Source organism: Toxoplasma gondii, chromosome VIII, assembly GCF_000006565.2.
Source record: "Toxoplasma gondii ME49 chromosome VIII, whole genome shotgun sequence".
Lineage (NCBI taxonomy): Eukaryota > Apicomplexa > Conoidasida > Eucoccidiorida > Sarcocystidae > Toxoplasma > Toxoplasma gondii.
In genome coordinates this window covers 3,542,265-3,563,601 of record NC_031476.1, presented here as the reverse complement: position 1 = coordinate 3,563,601, position 21,337 = coordinate 3,542,265, and the positions used below count along the sequence as shown (strand labels likewise).

At 57.0% G+C, this 21,337-nt stretch overlaps 2 protein-coding genes across 2 annotated transcripts; one reads left to right on the top strand and one right to left on the bottom strand.

Moving 5' to 3' along the window:
- Positions 1-1,226: 1,226 nt before the first annotated feature.
- Positions 1,227-5,334, top strand: TGME49_273370 (coatomer gamma 2-subunit protein, putative; the record flags this gene model as incomplete). The annotated part of the gene is made up of 2 exons (XM_002365898.1): positions 1,227-4,014; positions 4,988-5,334. 2 exons carry the CDS (start codon positions 1,227-1,229, stop codon positions 5,332-5,334), a joined length of 3,135 nt encoding a protein of 1,044 aa, XP_002365939.1.
- Positions 5,335-7,893: 2,559 nt separating this feature from the next.
- Positions 7,894-19,943, bottom strand: TGME49_273380 (ion channel protein; the record flags this gene model as incomplete). Its single annotated transcript, XM_002365899.1, has 6 exons — positions 7,894-7,953; positions 8,621-8,764; positions 9,624-9,794; positions 10,009-10,254; positions 10,842-14,245; positions 15,050-19,943. The coding sequence occupies 6 exons, from the start codon at positions 19,941-19,943 to the stop codon at positions 7,894-7,896; spliced, it is 8,919 nt and encodes a 2,972-aa protein (XP_002365940.1).
- Positions 19,944-21,337: the final 1,394 nt, after the last annotated feature.

Sequence of the window (21,337 nt, the reverse complement as noted above, 5' to 3'; positions counted from 1 at the left end):
GACCGAGTTTGGAATGCAAGTGCTTGCAAGGTGCGGCCGATATACTTGTTGATACTTGCTTCCGCGAAGAACATTTGAAAAGAACCGTATGACAAACGCGGTTAGTCACTTTCTGTACGTCCGAGTCTTTTTCACGCGGGCATGCTTTCGGCGGATGTGCGCCCCAGCAAGCCGCCGTATTTTTGCATGCAATCTTCGAAGTTGGACGGAGGAGGCGTCCGTCGTCAAAAAGTGACGTTTCTCGCGTTTTTCTTGGGAAGACACATTCTCATCTTCTGCTGAACATGCTTTTGAGGGAGACAGCAAAGGCAGACGGTTGATTTGTCGACTTCCACCCCAGGTCACACCGGTAGCTTCCTTTGTCTCGGTGTCCAACAATATCCCTGCCCTGTTGCCTTCGTCTTTTTTCAAAAAGCCTCTCGAGCTTCCCGCCTTCTTCTTTCCTTACACTTCCTCTTTTTTTTCTCATCTCTTTCGCGTGTGTGCGAGTCAGAAACTGCCCTTCCCTGTTTTCCGGTTTCACCTCCAGTTTCCCTGTCACTCTGGGCGGGTGCCTCTCGCCTCTCTGGATTACTTTCTTATCGGTCCGCTTTTTCGTAGCCGCGCACTGTCTCTCCTTTCTCTGTCTTTCCTGCTTCTCTGTCCTGATCCCTGTCTTCTTGCGGCTCCGAGCTTTTCTTCCGCGCCTTTCTTGCGTGACCTTCTTCAGTCTCGTTATTTTCATGGACACACACCGTGGAACGAATCTATCAGTCTTCACTGTTTTCTGAGGGATCCTTTTTTCGTTTCACTCCCCCGCAAGTAGGAGACATTTTTCTTCTCGGCGTTTGCTTTCCGACGCTGGTTCCACCATCGTCGAAGCTGCCGTGTTTCTGGTTTCGTTTTCCCTGCTCACCCTTCTTGGGGAGGATTTTAGGCGGCCGTTTTTTTTTCGCCCGCAGACTCTTTGTGCCTGCACTTCTTACAAGTCCTTCTTCTGTCCTTTCCTGTCGTATCGAGTTGCTGTTTCCTTCGTTTCCCGAGCGATATCTGCCAGAGCGTCGCACCTCATTTTGCCTTTTCTCGCTCAGCCACCTCGTCGCTTCCGGCTGGCCCTTGCTCGAGAATCCGTTTCCTTCTTGTCCTTGTTTCCCTCCTCTTTCGGATGCGAGTGTTTCGCTCGCTTTCTTCTAGAAAGCTGTTGTCTTTGTTGTCCTTTTCTTCTTCTACCCCCCACTGCCGCCAAGATGTTGTCAGCTTCGTCTCTGCGATCGAAGCTTCAGAACCTGAACGTGGACTTGTCCAAGTTCAGCGGGTCTTCTTCTGAGAAACCACAGTTCACACCGTACGACTGCGACAAGGCGAAAGTCCTCCAGGAGGCGCGGGCGTTCTCCGAGTCGCCATTAAATCCGAAGAAGTGCAGCCAGATCATCACAAAGATTCTCTACCTTCTGTCGAGCAATGCGGACCCGCTCACGAGTGCAGAGACCAGCACCGTTTTCTTCGGCGTCACGCGTCTCTTCCAGTCGAGCGACGAACGCCTCCGGCGCCTGATCTACATGCTCCTCAAGGAGTTAAGTGTACAGACAGCTGAGGGGTTCATCGTGACCAGTTCGCTGACGAAGGACATGACCAGCAACAGCGATCGACACCGCGGAAACGCAGTCCGTGTGCTCTCTCGGATCGTCGACGCCGCTATGGTTTCGCAGATCGAGCGGTACTTGAAGACGGCGATCGTGGACAAGAATCCGTTCGTAGCCTCCTCAGGCCTCGTGGCGGGGATCAATCTGTTCCACACAGCCCCGGAAGTTGTCCGGCGCTGGGTCAGCGAGGCGCACAGCTGCATATTCCAGCACGAGAACGCTCCAGTTGTCCAAGCGCATGCACTCGTCCTGCTTCACGCTATCAAGTCGTCCGATCGCCTCGCGCTCCACAAGAGCCTCTGCGAGCTCCTGCAGAGGTTTCAGCGGAACCCACTCGCGGAGTGTCTCCTCATTCGCTATGTGAAGGACTTGCTGCTGCAGGACCTCTCGGCCGGGGACGCAAGTTCTCCTGCGTACGCCTACGCGGCGCCGCCGAGTCTCGGAGCTGGCGGAGCCTCCGACCCTTCACACCAGCGACTGCTGTTGGATTACCTCGAGAGCTGCTTGCGCCACAAACACGAGATGGCCATGTTCGAGGCTGCCCGCGCGTTGTGTGAACTCGCGGGAGCCGCTGCAGACAGAGGCGACGCGGGAACTGTGTTTCAGAGCTACGACCTATCCGGAGCTTTGACGGTTCTGCAGATTCTCCTCACCTCGCCGAAACCGGTGGTGCGGTTCGCCGCTGTACACGTGATCAACAAGCAGGCGCAGAAGCCGCGACTGGCCTCCGTTCTCGCGAGATGCAATGCAGAGCTCGAGCCGCTGCTGTCAGATCCGAATCGAAGCATCGCGACGGCGGCGCTCACGACGCTGCTCAAGACTGGCCACGAGAGCGGAGTCGAGCGACTGACGAAGCAGATCTCTTCGTTCACGAGTGAGGTTTCAGATACATTCAAAATCGACGTCGTGAAGGCCGTGCTTCAACTGTGTCTCGCGTACCCAAACAAGTACGTGACGCTGACCAATTTTCTGGCCTCGAATCTCCGCGAGGAAGGCGGTGTTGAGCTCAAGACATGCACCGTCGAAGCCTTGATGACGGTCGTCGAGAAGATTCCCCAGGCGCAGGAACTCGGCCTGCTGCAGCTCTGCGAATTCATCGAGGACTGCGAATACGCCGGCCTCTGCACAAAGATTCTCGCCTTCCTCGGCGAACAGGCTTCGACGACCGCGACCGCCTCGAAGTTCATTCGCTTCATCTATAACCGTCTGATCCTCGAGAACGCGGTCGTCCGCGCCGCGGGCGTCGACGCCCTCACGAAGATCGCCTTCAACTGTCCCGAACTGCGGCCGGACATTCTCGTCCTTCTCGAAGGTTGTCTCTCCGACAACGACGACGAGGTACGAGACCGCACGCAGCTGTACTACGCTGCACTGCAGAAGGCGATGAGGCAGTCTCCGGAGGCTCCCGACGCACAAGCAGATTTTCCAGGGACCTCGAAGCCGGAGTCCCTCCCCGTAGGTACCCCGACGACGGCTCTCTCCGACGACGTCCCTTCCGTCGAAGAGCTTCTCAGCACAGAGCCCCCTTTCGCCTTGGAGCTGCTGTGTGCATCTCTGGAAAACTTTGTCGAGACGCAGACGGCGGTGGGCGCCGAAGACATGCCTGCCTTTGACTTTACTGGCCTACCCTCCGAAGCCGCCTGGCAAGAGGAGCAGGCTCGCCGGCGCGAGGCCCTCGCCGCGATGAAGGCCAGTGGCGCCGCGGGCGCGGGCCAACTGGCTCACACGAGATCCGGAACGAGTCTCCAGGCGTACGACCACGGCGGGGACGAGGCGAGAGTCGATGCCCCTGGCGCACAAATGCGAGCGCCTTTGGGATCGACTGCAAGCTCGAACGCCGTAGCTGTGCGAGAAGGCCAAGGCGTCGACGGCGGCGTTTCCGGCGCAGGCGCAGCGCCGACCGCGATGAGTCGAGGCGCCGTGGAGGCGGAGCTGCACCGGGTGCTTGCGGGCCTCGTAGCGCCTGAGACTCTCGGCTCCCTGCTGATGACGACGAAGGGGACGATGCTGACGGAGAAGGAGGCAGAGTACGCCGTGGAAGTCGTGAAGCATATGTTTGCAGAGTTTCTTGTGCTCGAGTTCCGCGTTCGAAACACTCTCGAAGGACAAGTCCTCGAGAATGTACTGATGCGAGTTGCCCCACAACAGGGCGCCCCCTGGGCCGTCGTCGGCGGAGTGCCGATCCCCGCGCTGGGACTGGAGCAAACGCTCCCGTGCTTCGTCCTTCTCAAGCGCCTGGGTGCTGGCGAGGGAGGCCAACGCGCTCAAAACGCAGAGACAGGAGCCTTGGCTGCGGTCTTGAGCTACATCCTCAAAGAAGCAGGAGACGACATCGGTTACGAAGACGAATACCCGGTCGAACCTGTCGTGGTCACCATTGGAAACTACATCGGTAAGCCGAAAATAAGTCGGCCAGAGGAGAGGAGAAGAGAGGAGAGGAGAGACGGAGAGACGGAGACGCAAGCAGAGAGAGAGCAGAGAGAACCTGAGAGAACAAAACCGATAGAGGTTTGAGAGGAAGATAGAGAGCGAGGAAAAAACGTAGAGAGAGTAGAGAGAGACAGAAACAAACAGAGACGGGGAGAGAGACGCAGATCGAAGTAGACGGAGAGAGATGCTCTGAGGACAGAAGCGAAGACGACAGTGGACAGTGGGAATGGAGACGGGTGTCGAGGCAGAAGGAAGTAGTGGATCTCCACGGAACTCGTGAATGCTGAATCGGAACACACTGCAAGAAACGAGAGAGACGGCGCAAAAGGGCAAGAACCGTCATCGGAATCGTGTGGCTTGTTTCCTGCGTGAGGTGTGTCTTTGAGGTCTTCGCTCCTTTTTCGCCTTCTGATTTTTGCGTTCCTCTTTCTTCATGAGCCTGTCTGAAACGTAACCGATACGGGAGACCCTGAACGCCGTACGATCTTGAAATACAGCAGTTTCAGCTGTCGTACGCAGTCCTCTAAGGCGATGGCGTACAGAAGTCACAAAGAACTCAGTTGTGTCCCTCTCTCGAAGCTGGAGTCTTGACCAGTTCTCTCGCCGTCGCTCTCTTGTCTCTTCCGCTCAGTTCCATCGTTTCGCTTCTTGCTCAGCTTTTCCATGTTGAATCCTTCGCAGTCGTCTGTCTCTCCTGTGTCCCTCCTTGTCGCCTCACGCGGCACCGCCGCTTTTTTCTTGTGTTCACTGTTTTTTCGCTTCTCGAGCCTCGGCGAGCAATGGCGAGTTTGAACACCCTCCGTTTCCTGACTCAAGCTCCACCGCGACGGTCCCCGTCTATCCCAGTCTTTTTTCTTCTCTGTGGTCTTCTGTCCATCCTGCGACTCCCCACAAATGTCGAAGTCTGTTGTCCCTCACGTGTCTCTTTTCTTCAGCTCCGAAGGCTCTGCGTCAGGGGGAGTTCAAGGTGATGTGGAACTCGCTGAGCAGCCCTCAAGGCGCGGAAGCTGTCGGGAAGTTTTGCCTGAATTTCAGGAGCCTCGAGGCGGCAGTGAGCGGCCTGTTGACCATGCTGAACCTTGCTCCCTGCGACCGCAGTGACTACGTAGATCCTCAGAAAACAACGCAGACGCTCCTCTGCTCCGGAACCTTTCTCGGCGAGGCGTCGGTCCTCGCCACGGCCGTCGTCTTCATGTCCCCGGACCACGGCTGCTTGTTGAAGCTCGTGGTGCGCTCGGACGACGTCTCTGTCTGCGAGGCCGTCCTGCAAGGTTTTGAATAACTGAGGCGGTGAGGCCGGAAGTGACTTCTGAAAAAGCAAATCAGGAGCTCGACTCAAACGCGGTGCCGAACCAGGCGCCTCCTAGGTGACCACGGCGTCGGGACACCGGAAAGGTGAGGACTCAGCTTTACCCACATCAGAAGCGAGAAGGAGGCCAGGCAGGAGCGCGTCGGGGAGTAGGACCTCTCATGTTTGACGCCTTTTTTTGATGAGAGAGTTCCCTTGGCACCTGCGACTCTTCGAGCCGTTTAATGAGAGACACACGCGGAGCCGACGGCGAAGAGTGCGTCCTGTGTGAGGCTTCGCTTCCGAGGGTCTCCCGACGGCTTGCGCAGGCTCATCGTCCTGGAGACATGAAGCTTCAGTCGATGAGGAAAAGAAGATTCAGGATGGAACTGCAGAAGACGCAAGTGGAGAAATGTTAGATATTGAAAAGAGAGATGAGTTGGAAGGAAAGAGAGGAACCGTCGTATCGTGCTTCTGACCGTGACTGCCGCTTCTCTCTCCCTGCGGTACGGAGGGGCGAGACTACTGGTTTCTTCACATGGGAGCTTCTTCTCCACATTTGACTCTTCTTGCTTTTCAAGGTTACGTGGTTGTCAGCGCGCGCCAGCAGCTCTCACTTCAGACGCTTCTCCTATCCGCGTTTCCCGGGCGTCTCTGTTGCGCCCTCGACTTCTTCTGTCTTGACGGTCGCATCGCCATTGCATTGAGGGGACAAGATAAAAGATAAAATGTGTGTGAGCTAGGCTGCGCCTAATGTTCGCTTTCATGTTGCGAGAAACAATTTGGGCAGACGTCTCCAAATAGAAGGCGCCTCCAAAACATTTCCGAGAAGCCACTGGAAGCGTGGTCTCAGAGACCTGGTTTTCTGCGAATCAATGGAGAGAAAGACTGTGGGGAGTCTAAAGTTGTGAAAAGAAAGATGCCCACCTTGACTTGATGGTTCGGAGTAGATGTTCCCGTTGCTTCATCCGCTCGCAGTGGCACAGCACACATCAACCACGTTGTGGTACCTGGAATACGGACGATGACTCCAGTTCTTTTCCCGGCATTTCGAGGAAGTGTATATATATGTATACAATTTAATATTATATATATATATACCAAACGTATGCTTCGCGGAAAGTGCAGCAGCACCGGAAAAACTTTTTCCTTCCTCACATTTCTTAACGTTGATCTCTGTTTAGGGTAAAACGTACCATATGGACAAGTGTGTCTGTTGAAGTGAAAAACTTTGAAACATGTCTTTCATGTGAATCCAAAAGGAGTAACAGGAATGTAAGAAGCGGCGGGATGTAGACAAGCACATGCCCACTGTTTGCATGAACTAACTGCGAGTGGGCATAGTGTCTATGTTCTCAAGTTCTGCGAGAAGAATTGAGTAGGACGAGTTCATGTTCATCGTTTTCAACATCTAGATAGACCTGCATATTCACCGAGGGCCGCTGTTGCACAGTCTCTCCAGGAAGCTACGGCCGAGGCCCTTGCCATGCTGCTGGCTTGCCAAGTAAAAAACTCGTCCTCGGGACGCGCAAAGAACAAACGTTTCTTTGTTAACACACACCTTCGGTAGCGACGTCCTCGCTTCCCAGACAAGTGCTTTGATTTCACATTTATTTAAATTGTAGGGGACGTCGTGCGAAGCCGACGATGAACTGCGGCTGCGAAGCACAGTCAGGAGATACGAAGAATCTGACGTGGAGGGTGAGGCAAAGAGACGTTCGGAGGCAAATCGACTTTGACGCATTTCTCCCGAAGAGAGCACTCCTGAAACAGACTCTACTGAGTGGAAAGGGAGAAATGCCAGACAGTCAGCCCTCCGACAAATCCGAAACGATGTTGTCGCTTTCAAGTGACGCCATGCGCGGGTCTCGGCCAAAGTCTGTCTCTCCCATGTACTCTGTCTCTGCAGCATATACATACCTCTATATGCATATATGTTTACACACTACGTACTGTGCATATTTGTACCATCTGTTTATCTATGCGTATGCATTTTATATGTATATATACATAAATATGTTCCCTCGTTGTATGTAGTTATATGCTCCCACTACCCTGCGTATACACAGACGTCAGAAGTATGGATCCTGATCTGTGCATAGGCCATTTGATGCTTCAGTGCAGGCGGCGTATGTACTGGAAGATTTCCTGTTGTTCGCAGTAACTCTCAGAGCACGTAAGTGTGAGTGTAGAGAGGAGTAACTCCGAAAGTGTGAGGTGCCCCAAACTGCCTGCGTGACAGCTTCAGGCCGCGGTTCAAGCATAAAAGGAAGTTCTGTAAACGGAGTTGTGCGGCGAAACAGAGGTGACAGAGACAGAGTGGCCGTCGTGAGATTCGACGGAGAAAAACTCGGCTACTCCCTCGGAAAAACTCCCCGCGAGGCGGACCCTCTCCGCACTCCTGTCAGCCTGCGTCCGTCGCGGCTCTCCCTTCGTCCCCCCTCTTCGCGCCGTCTCGCCTCACTACCCTGTTCCACCATCCAGAGTTCTCGACAGTCCTCATTCTCCTTCGTTTCGCTCTTGTGTAGAAGAATTCCCTGAAACGTTCGCTTTTCACAGAAACGCGCGCGGCTGTCGGAGCGCGTCAGTGCTGGACGGCCGCAGGACGTAAACCTAAGGAACCCAGAGCGACAGGAAACAAACACCAGAAACAGCTCACGAGTTCTGCCGCTATTCCCTTTCTCGCCTCTTCGCTCACCGGTTCGGACAATGCTGTGTTTCACAAAGCCGTACTCTCGAGAGTGTGCACTGCATTATAAATAGTTTCAAACGGACTTAATGAAAAAAAACGATGCGTCGCGGATGCGAGGACTCCTCTCGTTTTTGCCTCTGCTTCAGGCAGCCACTGCCCGTCGCTTTCGGCGCAAGTACATGTAGAAAAAAGACAGGAACATGACTTTCCTCTCCACGTCATAATTTCGGCATCACGACCTTCCTCCTCCAAACGTCATTTCAACTCCAGTTTATCAGGCAACCTACGTTGGACGCGTTCTCACGTATTTCTGCCCTGATTACTTCTTATATGTATATATATGTCTGTATATTCGTTTGACAATGGGGTGTCGAAGACAACGTGCAATTCTACTGACGCATGCTTGTTTTCTCTTGTACGCCTTCGACGGGTGTCCGTAGCTTCCGTCATTTGCAGTGCATGCACGATTATCTGCTCCAAGCAGGTTTGATGAGACACGAACATTAGGGACGCAGTAGTAAGGTATGGCTGAATTTTTAAAAATCCCACAGAAGTGGAGAAAATGCCTTTGGATGATTCGCTGCCTACTTTGTCGAAAGCTGTGAGACGAAGATGTGGAGAAGGACAACAGAGAACGAGCTTCTTCGGCCTTCGGTGACCTGCGTAGTCTGTCGTCACGCGGTACTGGCGGTAGATGCCAATTGCAATCTTCTTTTCGAGTTTTATCAAATGCTGACAGAGACACAGAGACAGGGAAAATGCAGCGTGGCTTCTGCGCGAGACGTCCGACCCGTAGACACACCGCGGCCCATCACCACACTGGAGAAACGACATTGTACAAAACGGAACCAAAAAAAAGTCACTCTCCGGAGTTTCATTTGTGCTGTGGATCTCTCTAGAAACGGCGACAGATACAAAAGCAGAAGAATGCCACAAACCGCAGAAGAAAACATGGAACCGACTTTTTTTCTCTTACACACATAGGCGTGCAACCGATACGTAAATAATCCACATCCATAAAGAAATACACGGAATGATAGATAGATGGATATAAACGCAGAGAGATGTGGACAGATAGGTACTGATGTATGCTCGTTCATATATATATATATATATATATATATATATATATAAATATATTATATAGACGGATATAGATAGATAGATAGTTAGATAGATAAATAAACGAACATGTGAACAACCGGTTGTGGGCAGAAGCCGAACTCGAGTATCACGTTGCGTCACAAAACTACAGGTTCTGTTTAAACAAAAACGGAAACCCAGGAGAATGTGTCTGCACACCATCGCCGTTTCAAGGTTTCCCCGTCTTCCCGTCTGTGAGTAAGCTGAGATTGCTCCCTGAAGCATTGAGCCGCTAGCTGGTAGCGTCGTCTCGCGTTCGCTTCATGTGCACATGACAGGACGGTAGCCCCACACACATCGAATCGTCTGTGTCCCCGGTGTCCCTCGTATGAAAGTCCGCATATATAGGCATCCCCCTGCAAGTATATATATATATATATATATATATATATATATATACATGCAAATACATATATGTATATATACGTAGATTTCTGAGATGATGTACCTCAAAAAGCCGCTTGAATGGGACGCCGACGAACATGGGGGGGACGGCCTCGAGGCCCAGAGGCGAAGGCGTAGGAGAGGTGGAAGGAGAAGAAAGAGAATTCGGTCCACCAGCATATCTCGTGAGTGCCCGCTGTAAACGCTTCTGCTCACTTACGAATCCCTTGCGATCCTATTGAGCATCCAACAAAACAGGAAAGAAACACGACGGTTACACAGACGCCACGTGCGCCTACACCTTACGTATCGACGTATATATATATATATATATATATACATATATATACATTCATTCACCTATAGACATGCATGAGGTCATATCGTCCGGTTTTCTGCTTAAGAATCTTGGTTTTCGCATCGTTTGGATCGGCACTTCCGAACCGCACCTCGACCAGATAGTCGATGACGGAGGCGTCAACGGCGTATTTGGAGACGGGCAGCGTGTGTGCCATCAAGCCGTAGAACATGTCTTCCACGCATGCATGACCTGAGGCGAAGAGGAGACTGCCGAGGTACGCGGCGGTCATCTCCTTCTTGTCATGCACCCAGAGCCGGCGATACGAGTCTATACGCTCGTACACGAACGCCTCATTCATCACCATCGAGTTGTCGCAGTACTCCAGGAAGGATCCCTTGAAGCAGAAAAGAGGAAAGGGAGGAAGCGAGACAAGATGCTGTCTGCTGATCTAAGGCCCAGTCCGAGAGAAAGCGGCACCCTTCACCAGAGCAGAAACGAAGAAAGAAGGAGGGCATGAGGACAAAGAGACGAGCCGTGAAGCAAACGTGCATACAGCAGTCACGAGACATGGGGAGAGTCGAATCTGTTTCCTCCAAGCACTCAATGGCAGGCGAAGGGATCACCGACGTTGCTGGCAGCGGCGAGAGAACGGAGATGTGAAAGAAAAAGGCGGAACCGACATGTGGGGGAGAAGTATACGGTTGACACCCGAGGACATGCATGACACAGCAAAGTCACCAACAGGTGGATAGAGTCTAGGAAGCGGTGAGGCAGAAAAATGTTCAACAGGCACCTGGGACAGCTGAAACGACTACCACACCAGGTCACGTTACGATGGCATATGTACGAAGGTCATGTAGTCGGAAGACAGGAAGGGCAAAAACGACTGGAGCATGAGCTCTGAACATCTGGCAGAAAACCCAACCACACAACCACGCCGGAAATAGGGCTCGGCATTTGACGCAGACACGGTCAACATACTTCTTTCAGATCCAGGAAGATCCCCGGTTCCTTCCTGGCCTTTTCGTCCAAAAATGTCTTCATTTCGCCGGCATCTCGGGCACTCCACCCGCCTTCTCCAGCGTCTGCTGTGCCGCCGCCACTTGCGCCCCCGCCCCCGTCCCCGTGAAGAAAGGCACCGTCTGCTCCGCTTCTTTGCTGGACCAAATCCCCAGCATCTGAAATCCCAGAAGGCGAATGCGGAGGTGGGTACTGATAAGGATGGCTTCCCACTCCTGCGTGTCCCTTCTCGCCCTCTCGCTCTCTCTGAGGCATCCAGCAGCGCGTTGGCCCTCCACCTTTGGTTCGGTCCTCAAGGTCCCCATTGTGCGCCTGTGTCTCGACTGCATTTGGAGCCATGCCAACGGACCCTGTGGACCCCTTGCCTGTCGCCATCATGGCAGGCGCCTGTGGGCCGCCTCGCACGTACTCCGAAGGAACAACGCACCACCCCCGACCGTCATTCTTCTCGCCAGAGGGGTCTGCGCTGCTTCCAGGGCGTGAGCCACCGCCTCCGGAAGTTTCGAAGGTGGACGACGCGCTGGGAACCACGGGGAAAGGCGCCACAGGATTCGCCGGCGAGGGAAACGAAGCGAGGGGAAAGAATGTCGCATCCGCGTCCCCGGTCTGCGGCTGGGCAAGGCCTCCCGCGCCTGGCGCCTGGCCCGCGGGCACGGAGCCACCTGCCCCAGGCGGCGTCCCACTCGCTGGACCAGGGGCGCACACAGGGAGGCGGAGGCTCACGCTGGAGGCGAGTGCGGGGTCGAGCGGGCCTGTCGGCGGGGCACGAGCTGAGGTGGCCGCATGGGGGCCGTAAGGGTAGGCCCCGGCAGGACGTAGATTCACATTCGACTGCGGAGGGTTAGGCTGCTGGCGAAGCTGCGATTGGAAGCTTTGATCCTCCAGAAGTTGCTCGAGTTCGTGCTGCAGTGCGGACTGATGCTTCCACTGCTCCTCGTTTCGCTCGTTCGCCCCCGGACTGAGTGACTCTTTGGAGCCCGGCTTGGCAGCCACCGGAGAATCCTCACGACCAGACGCGGAAGGCGGCACAGACACCCCTGAGACGTTCGACGTGGCTTGGGGACTGAGGGGCAAATTTCCCTCGTCCCCAGGCGGGACCGCAAGTGCAGGGGGCGGTGCGAGGTGCCAGGGAGCTGTGGCGAAGCGGCTCGAGTTGCCAGCGTCATCGCGTGAGACCGAACGAGACCGTGGACTCACCAGGGGCGTTCGGCTATCCCGCAAGAGATCCCGGACCCGAGACGGAGAATGCAGCGAATACGGCGAAGGCCGCGTCCGCGAGTGGGGAGAACCTTCGCTGGATCGCCTCTCCATGAGCTCGACAGAATGGAGGCGAGTCGTGCGTCGCGGCAGACGATGCGCTGGTTCCGGTACGGGCCCACATCGCGCCCACGATTCCGGCGATTCCTCGACACTATCCGACTCCGCAGGGGAGTACACGGGGCTAAAGCAACGCGGTGGAAAGGAGAGGGAGCTGAGAAATTCGGACCTGGGAGAAACCAGGCAAACTTCCTCTGACTGTAACCTACTCCCATGAACCTGAGCCGGCCCCCCGATTACCTGTGTGGGTTCCCCACCCTGGCGAGGAGGCCCATCCCCATGCGCACGCTCCGAAGCGCTCACCTTAATTCGCACCTCCCTGTGTTTCGCCGCTTGAAGCCCTGAAGTCCAGGAGGCCCCTCCGGCCCCGCCTTCCTCCAGCTCGCTGGCGCTTCCTTCAGTCCCCTGTCGGGGGCAATACCGCACAATGTCCGTCGTCTCCTGCTCCTCCCAGCATGCAGCGGCAGGCGCGGTGTGGCGGGCGACGGGCTGCAGTACGTGTGCCGGAAGGTCGTTGGCCCGAGTGTCTCGCACACTGTCTGGAATCGGCTCTCGCAAAGTCTCACCACTGGCAGCCGCACTGCAGCCTCCCACCACGCTGCCCTGAGACGCCGCAGAGCGCGGAAGACCTTCCGACTCGACGCCGGAATGTCGACTCGCCAGGGCTTTCGACTTGCCCGCCATTGTCCCCCAGTCCCCGTCCGTCATCCGTCTTGGCGGCGTCCCTGGCACTCCCGGCTCGGTGCCGGGGCCTGGCAGCGCGGTGCCGCTCAGGCCGCCCAGCTTCGGACCCCCGGGGCCTTGGTATGGAGCTTCGCCTGCGTGGAGTCGTGGCGCGGGGTGCTCCGCAGGGCCTGGTGGAGGTTGCCTGTCGAAGTCATCAGGGTGTTCTCCGCTCTCTTGAAAGTGGGCGTCGGATTCGGCGGCCCCTGCTGCGGCAGCAGCCATGGCCTGGTCTTGGTTTTTCACTGGAAAGGCGCGAAAGAGGGCCTGGATCGTCTTCCGGACCAGGAGCGCCTGGGTGTCGAGGCGGGCCGCACTGACGTCTGCCTTCCAGGCCACGTGCAATGTGCTGAAGACGGCGCAGTTCTTCGCCTGCAAGGCCCCGGCGCGCAGCAAGTCTGTGGTGCTCAGCGCACTGCCGCGAACGTAGGCGCAGGAGGTCGTGTAGGCGGCAAAGTCTGTCGGTCCCACCGTCGCTGGACAGTGGGGCGAGAGAATGACGACATTGTACGAGCCGTTCGCGAGGAGGGTTTGAACGAAAATCCGCAAGCCTCGAGGCCAGCCGCATGCAAGAATCACGGGGTTCCCCGGTTTCGCAAAGATCGTCCGACGCGCCTCCGCCACTGACTGCGTCTGGATGATCCCGCCGAACGCGGGGCGTCGACTCCCGTGTAGGTCGCAGCCATACGAGAAGGCGAAAGAGTGGCCAGGCAACGATTGCTGAGACAAAGCCATGGAGTCGAAGGAAAAACCTTTCGCCTCATTCTGGCACATCACACAGGCTCCAGCCTTCGGCCTGTCGCCCCGCGCCGCGGCCCCAAAGTCCGAGGCTCCAGAGCCAGGGGATGGGGACCCGTGAGTAGTCTCCGGCTTGTAGGGCGACGCCGGAAACCCAACCGGTGAGGCCTGAGCAGCTGGGGCTGACGCAAAGCTCTCGCAAGCCGACGCGCTTCCCCCCGCCAACTGCCGGCGATGGTGTGCACAGAGAGGCCCAGGGCTCGGAGAGGTGCCACCGAATCCTCCCGGGGACGCCGCAAATCCCGTGGCACTCGTGGAGTTCACACCTAGCGCACTCGGGGCAGCGCCGCTGGCACCAGCTGCGCCGCACGCACTAGCCGGTAAGGCGTAGGAAGATCCGAAGCAGGATGCAGAGCTGAATGAAGGCGAGGGCCCTGGGGACGCTTGTCCAGGGAACCCACAGTGGCTCGATGTCCCCGCTGGTGAGGAGTAGAAATCTCCCGCGACCGATCCCCCATGAGCGCCTGGCTGCCCCGAGCCTGCTCGCGAAGGTGCCAGGCCGTCGCCACTAACAGGGGCGTCGCCACCTGGAAACAAGAAGGCAAGAAACAAAGCAGATGCGTTTCGGATGCGCGAGACAGAAGTGACCCAGTGAAACTCGTTAAAAGATTAACAAGCCGGAAAATGACAACGAACCACACTTCTGTTCTGTCACCTTTTGACACATCTACCCTTTCTGCCCTTCCAGTACTACATAGAAATGTCTCATTGGCTTCCAAGCTTCATATCTGTACCGTCACCGGTTCGTTTTGTGAACACCAACACACTGTCAAAAGACGATGAATACATCTTTCTTCAGTTCTGCAACGGACGTCCTTCTGTGAGCATGGGTGGAGAAGGGTAGAGGTGCCGTCTACTCCAGTTGGATACTACAGATACGAAACGCATCGCACACACTCGCAAATGTCGATGACGCCTACAGCAGAACGTGGTGGATTTCAAGATCCGACGGCAACATGATCACTCCACAGGATCACCATGGTGAATGGCTCATGCAACAATATAGTTGTCAAACGGCCTTCTCGGTGTCGTGGACCAAACCTGAAAGCACCTGGACTGAATCCTATCAAAACAAATGGACCAAGTCTGAATTCACCATCGTTACGGAAGATAGACAGAGTTACGCCTTGCGCACAGCCTCACATCAGGAGTGAGACTGCCACAATGTAATTTGTCTATGCCTGTACAGGTTGCATGCAGGTGACACTACAGAAGCGTTAGGTAGATGAAACTATCACCTATTGCAGGAAGAACTGGTCACGAACTGAAAACGACTCCGGTCAGCGTCGTCTGTCCGTCTTCAATCTCTCTTCCTCTTCTCTTTAGCTCACCTCGCGGATCAGCATCGTTCGCCGAGTTGGTCGCGAAGGGGTCTGGATGGTCTCCTCCCCTGAGAGTTGCCCGAGCTTTCTCTGTTGCTCGAATCCCTTGTTTGACGCCTTCTGCGACATGCGAGCGGGCAGCGGTCCACATGCGTTTCGCCGCCTGTCCTTCGCGCGCCAGCAGTGTGGATCTTGCTGTGCATGCGGACCCGCCGTGGTAGCCTGAGGGCGATCCAGCGGGACCTGAGAAGCAGGGAGCCCGAGGGACTTTGACCGGGAGCTCCCGAAGAGTGCTGAGTTTTACGACTGTCTCGAGGGAGGGGGCGAGGACGATGCCGGCGAAGGGCCATGTGGTGTAGCCATTCACCAGTTCCTCGCCGACGAAGTACCGGAACGGATTGATCCAGATTTCTTTCGTGATGGCGATGATGCCAATGAGGAAGACCTCGTAGTGGGTGTACAGGAGGCGCGTCAGGAGTTTGTAGTGGACTCCGAGCATGCACTCGGGGAACTCCATGCGGTAGATGTTGTAGACGGCGCCGTCCGCGTAGTGCTGGAAGTCTGTCTTCCTCGTTGGGCGCATGCTGGCGGCGGCGGCGGCCTTCGCACGACTAGCGGCCCACGCGATGCCGGTCGTCTCCTCGCTGGCCCGCCAGAACGTGAACCAGTTCGCAATCATCGAGACGAATCCCGGGCAGTCCGCACAGCTCTTCCCGAGCAACTTCATCTTCACTTCGTTGATGCAAAGCGTGGAGTAGGCCCCCATTTCCTTTACAAGGGCCTTCCGGTGGTCGTGAATAAGCTGGACGTTGATGGGTCTGACGGGGAAGCAGACGGTCCTGACGCCCATGAACCGCAGCAGCGTCATGTGGTCCTCCTCCTGCTCGCGAGTTTCCACGCCCTCGATCCAGCTCGGTCCAGGAGGTCCTCCGGGGTCGCCAGGCGAACGCTGGTACGCCCGCGTGTTGCTGAAGATGAAAACAGCACGGGCATTCGAGCAGTAGGATCGAATATTCGACGGCAGCGGCTCGCCGCGAACGCCGCCGCGGATGCAGACCGAGAGCGAGAAGAAGCAAATGTCGTCGTAGGCGGAGACAGGAAGAGGTGTGATCACCAGAATCGCCTGCACACTGCCCGGGAAAGCTCGGGCAATCTCTCGACAAATCACTGCGAGCTGACGGGGCTGGATCGGCCCCACCATGCAGAGATAGTCATCGCCAGGCGCCGGGGGCGACCCGACCATCGTTCGCGGCTCCCGCAGCGCCTCCATGAGACGCTGAACCTCGCCAGGGAGAAACGCGAAGGTCGAGATGATGGTGATGATGGCCAGCGCCCGCCCGGCTGCCGACCGCGGCACAAAGTCCCCATATCCCACCGTCATGACAGTGACGATGGCGTAGAAGCAGAAGTCGTAGACATTGGTGTAGTTGATGTGAGGCTCCGGTGCCTCCAAGACGAACATGCCGCCTGCGAAGGTCAGGACGATCATGAGCCAGGAGACGACGATAGACAGAATGCGAAGTTTCACCACGCTCAGGTGCGGGAAGCACCGAGACAAAACGTGTTCGGTCTTAACGAGCCGAAGAAACCGCAGCCAACCAAAAAGCAGGAGCCAGGGAAACTGATCGTGGGTTGCGGCATGGAGCTGCGAGTGCCGTTTCGCTGGGGCCGCGTACCCGGAGACATCGGCAGCCCAGGGGCCGTCCGGCGCCGCCAAGCCGAGCTGCTGGTCGTCTACGAAGCAGTTGACGATGAAGGAAGTCATGGGCATCGTAAGAAGGTCGACGATCGAGTAGGGACTGAGGACGAACTGGAGTTTTCGAGGCGCGTTGAACAGCCCGGCGCAGTAGTCGAAGGTGACCATCCACAGGAACGTGCTTTCCACTAAGTAGTAAGCCTGAGGGAGACGGTCGAACTCCCAGGCAAACAAATCCTTGTTCTCCGGCTCCCGCGTCATCAGCGTTGAGGCCCACACCCATACCGCGCACCACGCCATGGTTCGCAGCAGCACCGCCAGCAGGAAGGCCGAGCTGCCAACTGCAGGCCCCGCCAGGGAGTCGAAGACCACCAGCATGCACCTAAAGCAAAGCAAACAACAGTCCTTCTGGTCCTGCCACCAAGCCGCGAGCGCCTCGCGGCGCGTCCGCGGCACAGCCTTCCCCTTGAGGTATCGCCCCTCGTTGTCTTCCGCCCCGGGCGCGTCCATTTCGTCCACTTCGTACAAGCTCTGCTCGTCCACGAGGCTGTCGTCTTCGTCTAGCATCAAGAGCCGAATGCGAGAAGTCCAGTCGTGGTGGCGACGGGAGCCTGAGCCGGCGCGGCGGTGGCGCAGCAGGCTCTCGGCCCCGCCTAGCGAGTAGCCGCGCCCCACAGGCACTCCGAAAAGCGAATGCCGGTCCTGGTCATCGAGCAGCGGGTGTGCGCCGGGCCAGGGCAGCGTCGAGCGCCGACGGAGGCGAGTGGTGTTTCGGTCTGACCCATCCGAGTGCATTTCATCGTCTGGGTCTTCCAGGATATAGTTCATGTCTTCTCGGCCGTTGACGCCGGACCCGAAGCGCTGAGGGAGCCGCAGGGGACCCCAGTTCCTCCGACACTGGAGCGCATCGCCCCCCGACCGGGGCCACTGACCCACACCTCTTGAGACGCTGCGAAGGCGAAACAAATCTGCCACACGAGCGGGTCGGCATTCGCTGTCTGTTCGCTCTTCCGCATGGCCATCGGCAGTGCTCCAACGCGCCATTTCGGGCAACGGGTCCTTTCCCATCGGCTCCGTCGCCATCCGCAAGTCCACGCAGCTCGTGACGCCCTTGAGGTGTGTCCCGGTCCCGTACCGCCCACTGGCGTCGGGGCCGCTGCCCGGCAAACGCCCCTCGGTTCCCCAGGCTCCGCGAACCTGGCGATACCTGCCGGGTCTTCCCTGACTGTAGTAGTTGAGGTACAACCGGCCCGAGACGGGCGGGGCGCCTGCAAGGGTGCGGAGGTTCGGACCACGTGTAGCCGGCGGCCTGTTGCGATACGTAATCCACAAGTTGCTCAAGTCGTCACTAGCAAATCGGCTGAGATAGGGTGAGTCCCGATGCCCAACCGAACGTCCTCGGTACGTCGCAACAGGAGTTCCAGGGCTGAAGGCGCGTCCCGGCAGCCGCGCCATAGGCGTCACGCTGCGACGACCGACCTGCGGCACGGGCGCCACGCTTGGATCCACCGCTGCGGAGTGCGGCAACTCGTAACACCCGCGGGGTGCCGACCCTCCAGAAGAACCTTCGTGGCGCAGATCTCGACTTGCGTCTCCTTGTCGCTCTGAAGCGCCACCTGCATACAACGGCTGTTCTCCATTCCAGGGTACCTTGCCAGGCGCTCGTAGGTTTTCGCCTTCCAAGCCCGCCTCGGCTCGCACGTCCCCCACGGACGATGCCTGAAAGCGGTCGGCACGACCCTTGCAAGGCTGCATGTTACAGCGCCCCTTTTCGCTCTCGAGAGCCGGGAGGCTGCCGACCCGCCCCGCAGTCCCTTGCGCTTTACCTGGATGCGCGCCTGCGTCCATCGTCCTTCCACGCTCTAGCCTGGCAACTTTCGTGCGTCTGAACAGGCGCCGCCACGGGGTCGAGGACTCTGAGGTCGCGTCCGATTCGTGGTGTGGAGACTTCCCGCCACCCTTGCTGCCCTTTCTCGACCGACTAGGGGAGCCGTCCGGCTTGCTGCCCTCAGTCGCGCCCCCTCGGCCGTCTCGTTCCGGCGCAGAAACGGTTGAGGCCCGACCTAGGCGGTCGAGCACAGGAGCATGCGACCCGTCCGGCGCGCTGTGTAGGCGATTGGAAGTGTCGGAGCCAGTGGCGCGGGACCTGGAATAGCGAGATCTCTCGACCAGATCTGCGTCGCTCGTGCTGCTTTGCTCCCCATGTTCGTCCTCCACATTGACTGCGAGCTTGGAGCCCCAGTGCGAGACGCCTCTGCGGAAGTGGACTCTCGAGTGGCCGTTCTCCGTGGGCTTCTTCCCCGTCTCGTCTCCGTCCTCGCCTGCCTGCTGCCCCTTCGCGGGGCCGTCGTCCCCATCGACGCCTCCCCCCGGCGTCGGCTCGGAGGGAAGCCGTGAGGACTGCATATGCTGGGGTCCGATTTGTTGCTGCTCGATCTGGTGCGAAAAGTGGAGCAGCTTCTCTGTGATCATGCGCTCAAAGTACCTTTTCCAGGCGGGCAGTTTAAGGAGAAGTTGGCACAGAACCAGCATGACGAGCTCGATCGGAATTGCCACCACCAGCGACAGCCATCGGTACCGACCCAAGTCCGCTATCGTGCAGTAGATGAGGAAGAATGCAAACGCGAAAACCAAGAGCCGTCCCAAACAGAACAGCCCGTGCGTCCAGAGCAGCTGCAGCACGCGTCGGCGTCTGCCGCGCTTCTTTATGTCCGGCATCTCAAATAAATCGATGTCCACCGCAAACGGCGACTGCGGCGGGGCCTGCGGCCTGGGGGGCTGCTCAAGGAGTTCCAGTTCGCCTCCAGGCCCCCCCGAGCCGCTGAGAGGCGCCCCCTGGACGAATGTGGACTTGGACCGCTTCACAAAGGAGCCACCGTCGCCGACCCGCGACGCTGCAAAGCCGCTCGCGCCATCTTGCGGTGAGGCAGAACTGACTGCCGAAGGCGGAGGGCCTGGCGGCGCATGAAGCCCCGCGAAACCTGATGGCGACAAGGCCGGCTGAGAGGGTGCGGCTCCGCGGCGAGACTCGGCTCTCGTGGGTGGACTGTGGAAGAACGGAGGAGGTCCTGCAAACTCACCTTGATGAGTGACCGCGTCGGAAAACGCAGAGGTCGGGTACCCTGGGCCTGACGAACTGCTGACAGGGACCTGCACGGCCCCCGGGTTTCCCGGAGGTCTCGAAGACTCTCGCTTCGGACTCTCCATCGAGTACCCCGCAGACGAAAGCGACGCATTCAAAAAGTGTAACCACAGTGCGTGCAAGGAGCTTGCAAGAAAAAGAAGAAAGACAGCCTAGGGCGGCGACAAGGTGAACTTAGCGCAAGACGAGGACTTGGCCAGGCGAGGGCCGATGTCTCACAGCCCACGAGAGCGTTGGCAGGAACCGCGGCACAGACTCCTGGAGTTGCCGCCATCGACATCAACACAGTGAAGAGAAAAAAATGAAGTGGAATAAAGCGAGAGGCGCTGCTGAACAGCGGTGCCTGACGGAGATGCCATAAGGTAGAAGTTTGCGGATAAAGCATGAAATGCAGGTCACGCCGCGAACGGGGTGTGGGCGTTTCGTGCAGGCTACCGCTACCATAATGACAGCTCGCGAGACCGCAAAACACGACGGATGCGGACTACACGGTGGTAAACCTGCGGCGGGAAGTCTGCCGCAAAGTGGAAAGAGCTGTGGAAAGTCTACGACGAACCGGGTGAGAATATGGAGACGCGACCATGCTTGTGTCGTAGATGCGTTTCCCGAAATTCGAGACGACGTTGTTACACCCGCACAAGTTCTTTCTACGGTGGTGTTGAGGCTCGCCGTACACAGTTAGACAAATATCTACGGACTGGCACTCCCTCTAAGTCGCCACTGGTGCGAAAATGTTTCAGTTGGATCATACGATGGACTGCCAGCGTGAAACGAATCTAATATGTTGCCCCCTCCAGGGAAATCAAACGACATTTCACGGACTGCTTGTGTGACATGCACACAGCCAGGCGCCACTCTGCCCGCCGAGCGGGTTCGCAATACAAAAAAGAGGCCTGGGAGACAATCGAACCGGCCTCGACGGACGCATTAAAAATGGGTAAGGAACGACGAAACATCATATTGTAGTAAAGGTAGTATAAGGAAACGATAATGACATCTAAATGTGGAGGCACGCCCGAGAAACCCCACGCGGAATGAAGGTGCTTCTAGGATTGCGTTTCTACTCAGACAAGAAGAGTCCGGGACTTGGCGTAGCAACAATACGAATCAGCGCCGTTTCTTCTGGAAAGAAACAAGAACAACAGCGTGTGCGCTTAGATGTTGACAGACGAAGAGAATCGCACGCGACAGAAACCTTTTTGTCTCCTCGATGCATCACACACCGGAGCGAAATTCGTTCAACTTCAGGCACAAACTGAACATAGATGAACGGACTAGTGCGCCTCCGTATCGCACAAGAAAAACTGGCACAATCGCCTTTGGCGTTTGCCAAACATTTCGTCTGTTTAGTTCGGAATGTTTTCTCTCCCGAGTTCCAAGATGCTGTGGTGCCTCTCGAATCGGTACGATCGTCTCGATGCATGCGTTGAACTGTGATAAAGGGGTCACTCGATTCCCC